The sequence below is a fragment of the Otolemur garnettii genome, unplaced genomic scaffold, assembly GCF_000181295.1.
Source record: "Otolemur garnettii isolate 467f Iridium unplaced genomic scaffold, OtoGar3 scaffold00024, whole genome shotgun sequence".
Taxonomy (NCBI): domain Eukaryota; kingdom Metazoa; phylum Chordata; class Mammalia; order Primates; family Galagidae; genus Otolemur; species Otolemur garnettii.
The window spans coordinates 20,849,803-20,855,802 of record NW_003852419.1 but is presented as its reverse complement, the minus strand read 5'-3'; the positions used below and the strand labels follow the sequence as shown (position 1 = coordinate 20,855,802).

The following is a 6,000-nucleotide window of genomic DNA, read 5'->3' as shown; positions in this document are numbered from 1 at the left end:
AGTCCCAGCTACTTGGGAGGATGAGGCAGGAGACTCGCTTGAGCCCAGGAGTTGGAGGTTGCTGTGAGCTGTGATGCCATAGCACTCTACCCAGGAGGATAGCTTGAGGCTCCGTCTAAAAAAAAAAAAAGAGAAAAAAAGAAAGAACCAAAAAGAAAGAAAACTGTAAAGAGGAGACTAAGAATGAAAGACGTGAAAGGTAGGAAGAAATTGAGAACAACACAGAAGTAAAAAATTTCAATTAGAGAATTGTCATTGGTATCAAATAGTGGTCGGGTTTCATATAAAGGGGATATAATGGCTAGGAGTTAGTTTTCCATACCAGTTAAAGTGGAGTCCTCATGTGATAATAAATGTAGATTGATTTACAATACATAATATCAAATCAAATGCCAGATGTGATATTATGAAGTTCTTGAATGTTTTTGATAAAGGAGGCAGTGCATTACTTCACATTTTATCCATTTAATAAGAGTTTAATATTTCTAATATAGAAGTATTTTTAAATTATATACTTCACATTTACATAAAATGTAATTACACAACAAGAGAAAGACTTGGTAAAATACAAATAGCCACTATTGGTTTGATACATAGATCATTTATAATCTTAGTAATTCAGTAGAGTTTTAGAGTCAATTTTAGTTTAGTGCTAAGTAACTGGAAAGTGGGGAAAGGTGGACAAACATAGCCTGTAGCTATGGAGAAAAAGTAAGTAATGATATGGTAGCTAAAGAGATAAAGAGAAAATAGATTAAGAGTGATTTATGCGGCAGGGCACCTGGTACTGAATTTGGAGTTCAAGAGAAAAGCTACCTTTGCTACTATGATGAAAGAGGGAGTTAAGGACAGGTATAAAATAGATCGTTCATACAGGGCACAGAGAAGAAGTAAAGGAAATAAGTAAATTTATCTTATCTAATGATCATTTATAGTAGGTAACAGTGTGGGTAGTAGTTCAATTTTTTAAGTGATTATATGATATTAGTAACACAAAAGCATTCAAGTAGTGAAAGGTGAAGGAAAAGTAAGACACTAACTTTAAAATTATAAGACATGAGTGGTGCCTGTGGCTCAAGGAGTAGGGTGCCAGCCCCATATACCAGAGGTGGCGGGTTCAAACCCAGCTCTGGCCAAAAACTGCAAAAAATAAAAAATAAAAAGAAATAATAATAAATAAAATTATAAGATACTATACATCTCTTCTGTCAAGCTATATTTGATCGACTTCCCTTTATGTGAGAACTAAAGTCCTTCATAACTAAGGACTTGTTTTCTGTCTCTCAGCAGCTTATTGTCTTTTAATTCCACTGTTATGTAAACAGAATATTTTTTAATTAAAATTAAAAATGTAGAATGATTAACTGTTAACAATTTTTTGTGAAGCAAACTGTTTGTTTTTACCACTTCTTTGAAGAATACTGATATTAAGAGGGTTCTCTTATTTTCTTTTATAGTTTTTCTGTCTCAGTCTTTGTTTTGTTTTTTTGAGACAGAATCTTGCTCTATTACCTGGACTAGAGTTCAGTGGCATCATCATAGCTCACTGCAACCACAAACTCCAGGGCTCAAGCAATCTTCCTTCTTCAGCCTCCTGAGGCTTGCATTCCCAGACTCCTGGCTAATTAAGACTTCTTTAATTTTTTTCTTTCTAAATAACATAGGTATATGTTATTTGAAGTCCATTAATATTTTACTAGTACTTATTACTAGTATCAAGTTAAGGGTCCTGGGCTATTATTCATTCATCTATCTTCCATTTATTGAGTTACTAGCCATTCAGCTAGGCATTAGAGAAATGATAGTTAATGGATGGTAGCTATATTGAGTACTTACACTGTTCTGAATACTTTATATATGTTGTCTCATTTACAGGCCCTTATGCTAGACACTGTTAGTATTAGCATTTAACAAATATGAAAACTAAGGCATAAAGAGTTAAGCAACTTACCTAAGGTTACAGAACTAGGAAGTGGTATAGATGGGATTCAAATTTAGGCAGACTGACTTTAGGGCCCTTTTAACTATTATGCAATGCCACTTCTCTGCGATATAGATAATTGGTTAAGATACAGTCCTTGCCCTCTATGACATACATAGTGAATTATGATTAAAAATATATATCAAATGGGACTTCTTTTCTTCAAAAAGAGGAAGTAGACATTTCAAGTCTTAGAGCTCAAAAACACTTGGGAGTTTAGGGAAACATAATGACTTGCCCATTGTAATCTGTTTAATTTGTGTGATACAGGACAATAATTTGGTCTACTGTTTTTTAACCTCAATATACCAGATTTTGTCTTATAATGATAATTGTCACAATGAAAAAGGAACTTCTGGGTTGAAATCTTGAGAATTAAATATGTAATCTTTTTATTGAATTTGGAAATTAACTTGTATTCTAAGAATGATTATATGAAAGACAACCAGCTAAAATGCTAGTTCTGCCTTTCTAAACTTATTTTTTAACTACTGATCATCTATCATGTGCCAGGCTTAAGGGGTAGACAGTTTAGAATCATTATTTCTGTCATTAACAACAATCCTAAAAGACAGATACTGTCAATAGCATTTAGTAGATACAAATAGTGAGGTTGAAAAAGGTTAAGTAATTGGCAATACTGCAACTCAAATCCAAATCTTTCCAATTCCTCATGGACTTTAGTTACTATTGCTTCCCCAAAAGTAGGTATTTATTTTCAGAAATGAGATAATTCAGTCCCTGAATAGGAGCTGCCTTGTTAGATTTTTTCTCCAGTATTTTATTTCATCTTACACCCTTGTCTTTTTTGTTTATTTGCTTTACTCTCTAGCTACAGAAGAAAGGAAACCAGCTGAGGTTCTCATTGTTGAGGGACAACAGTATGCTGTTGTTGGGTGAGTGACACATATTTCTTTGATATTTCAGTCAATTATTGAAAACATAAGTCTTATAGTTCCCCCTTTAAGTACATAGTTTTAATTTTAGATTAAAATTTCAAATTCTACTAAGTATTTAAAGGAAATGTTATGGATTTATTTTATTTTCTATGATCTATAGTATGCATTATCCATTAAGGACTACATTGGCTTAACAAAAAGGGTTTGATTTTTCTTTTTTTTTTTTTTTTCCCACATAAGAAGAAATCTAGACAGTCTAAGAGTGCTATAGTTGATCAAAAATGTTATTTACTATCCATGGCTCTTTCTGTCTTTTTTTTTTTTTCCTAGAGCTTTCTTAGTGTGTAGGATAACAGTAGTTTAAGTTGTGGACTCTGGAGCCTACAAAATACAGAAAATAGTGCTATACATAGAATTCCTATGAAAATTATAATAGGTAATGCATATAAAGCATTTAGAACAGTTTTAGTACCCAATATGTTCATAGTTGTAGGTTTTTTCATTGACATCATTTAAATCATTAGGTTTTTTATACTTTACCCAAATTGAGGTTAGCTAAGAAGCCTACCAACAATTCTATTGTTGTTTGTACTACAGGTCTTATAATGAATTGGTAATTAAATTAATATCCTCATATTCTTCAACAGTACTTCACAGTTTATTTATTTTCATGTGTATAACATCTCATTTGATCTTTACAACCACTTTGTAAAATAGACACATAAGGGATTGTTTCCTTTCTACAATTATGAGAATTGAACAGTAGAAGGTTGCATATGGTTAACATAAGGTAACCCAAATGTAGTGAGAATTAGAATCTAGGTCTAATTCTCTCTCTCTTTTTTTTTTTTGAGACAGGGTCTCACTGTGTCGCCTTCCATAGAGTGCTGTGGCATCATAGCTCACAGCAACCTCAAACTCTTTGGGCTTAAGCGATTCTCTTGCCTCAGCCTCTCAAGTAGCTGGGACTACAGGTGCCCACCACAAAGCCCAGCTATTTTTTTTTGGCTGTAGTTGTCACTGCTATTTGGCAGGCCCAGGCTGGGCTTGAACCTGCCACCTCCAGTGTATATGGCTGGTGCCCTAACTGCTTGAGCTACAGATACCAAGCCTAGGTCTAATTCTCAATATCTAGATGAGCATTCCTTTTTCACTTTTATTCTTTGCTGTTTAAGCATTTTGTGAATACTTACCGAGGCCATGAAGTATGTAAATCTGTGTCCCTCTATCTATCATGTCATTTACTGAGCTATATTGGAATTATTTATTTATTTTTATATTTCCCTACTTTGTGTTCCTCAAAGGTATCAAAGATTAAGCCTTACCACTTCTTATTTTTATTGACATTATAATCATTCTAAAAATATGTATAGAATTAATGTTTTTTCTCAGTCTGTGTTTAAGTCTCAGAAGTCTATACATTCTAAACTAAGTCCCTATAGTTCTGCTAGGGCAAAGCTTTTTTCAGCCTTCCTATAATCTCATCCCTTCAATCTAATTTCAATCTCCCTCCTTAATGTACCCATTTTCTATTTGCTTTTCATGTGCTTGATGGAAATCGTCCCCTCTGGCTACCTTGCTTTCTAGATTTTTAGTCAGAGGCTGTTGTCAAAAAACCAACTCCTTGGACAAAGAGGGGCTATTATAACTTTCAAGAGAAGATTATAAAGCTAAGTAGTGAACTCATGCCCAGTAAAGCAGACTTTTAGGAGTATGCATAGAGAATAAATATGGCATGACACTGTCTTTATGGAATCACTATCCCTCAGATAGCCTTCAGACCTTACTAAACCATTATTTTACATAGTTCTCTCATTCTGAACTTCTCATTGAATTTAGTTATCCTACAGTGAATGGCTCTTTTCCCCTTAATTTCAACCTTATTTAATCTCCCAATAGTTTATCTTTTCAACTTGTGACATGTCTAATATTGAGCTTCTAACTTTATCATCTTTGGAGAACCTTTTGTGACCTACCATAAAAATTTTTAAAACCATTATAGCCTCCTTTTTTGTCTCACCAAGAAAATCTAGATTATGTTCTCTTCATTAATTCAGTAAATAAATACTGGGTAGACTTTTTGTCAATGTGTCTGAATTGGCCAAAAAATGAAATACCTACCTTACCAGAGAGACTTCCTTAATGAGAATGCCATGCAGAGACTGCTATGCCTGTAGCACAAAATTTAAGGACCTACTCATTCTCAGTGTAGTGCAAATGCTGACCTTGCCATTGCACAACTCTAAGAGTAAATACCCATAAATATTGTACACTAGGCACCTCTGTTGTCTCACTCTAATTCACCTGCTGCACTTGTGAGTGAAACACATAATTTAACAATTACTAAGATCATCATTATATGCTCAGATTCATTGTATTGGTAAGTAATGTGATTTTTATATGGCAAATGAGTTTGATTTTTCTTGTTTTTATCATGTACTATCTTTCTTTTCTTATAGAACTGTATTGCTGTTAATAAGAATTATCCTTGAATATTGCCAGTGTGTGGATAATATCCCATCTGTTACTACTGACATGCTTACTCGTCTGTCAGATTTATTGAAGGTGTGTATGACTTCATCCCATTATAGAAAAATAGTTGGAAGAATTAATTAATTAAGGTATTTCTAATCTTTCAACTTTAAGACATTTCAAGGTCAAGTTATCTTTAAGACATAAGTTTTATAACATTTGAATGTGGTTGAATCACAACATGTTACTGGAAAAAAGCTGCCTGCTTCCTTCTCACTCCACATTGAGTGATTCCTCATTACACCCATAGAGTTGTTAATGACATTGGAGACAGGAGATGATTTGTTCATTAGGTGCTGAACATGACTGAGGCCACTTAGGTCAAAAAACCTGGACTGGTTTCAAATGTACATGGAAGGAATTCACTGAACTTTACAAAATTCATCTCACTAAGGTTAGAGATTTTTCTTGCATCATTCTTTCAGAACCATTGATGTAAAATGAAAATGTGGTTATATTATTTGGCCATTTTATGTTAAGAGATATTTTTAACTGCTAGTTTAAAGGAAAGGCTTTATTTACTTTTTTCAAATCTCAAATCTATCTGTTAATTCTGTTCTGAACTTGAGTTGTCATGTTTTAGTCAAG

At 33.5% G+C, this 6,000-nt stretch overlaps 1 protein-coding gene across 4 annotated transcripts in view; it reads left to right on the top strand.

The window, feature by feature from the left end:
• The window catches only part of VPS54 (VPS54, GARP complex subunit), a 124,606-nt gene that overhangs the window by 97,077 nt on the left and 21,529 nt on the right, over nucleotides 1–6,000 (top strand). For all 4 annotated transcript variants that reach the window (XM_003787955.3, XM_023512093.1, XM_023512094.1 and 1 more), the window contains 2 exons: nucleotides 2,814–2,877; nucleotides 5,340–5,445. In XM_003787955.3, the coding sequence (XP_003788003.1) occupies nucleotides 2,814–2,877; nucleotides 5,340–5,445 (170 nt within the window). The remainder of the gene's footprint in view (nucleotides 1–2,813; nucleotides 2,878–5,339; nucleotides 5,446–6,000) is intronic.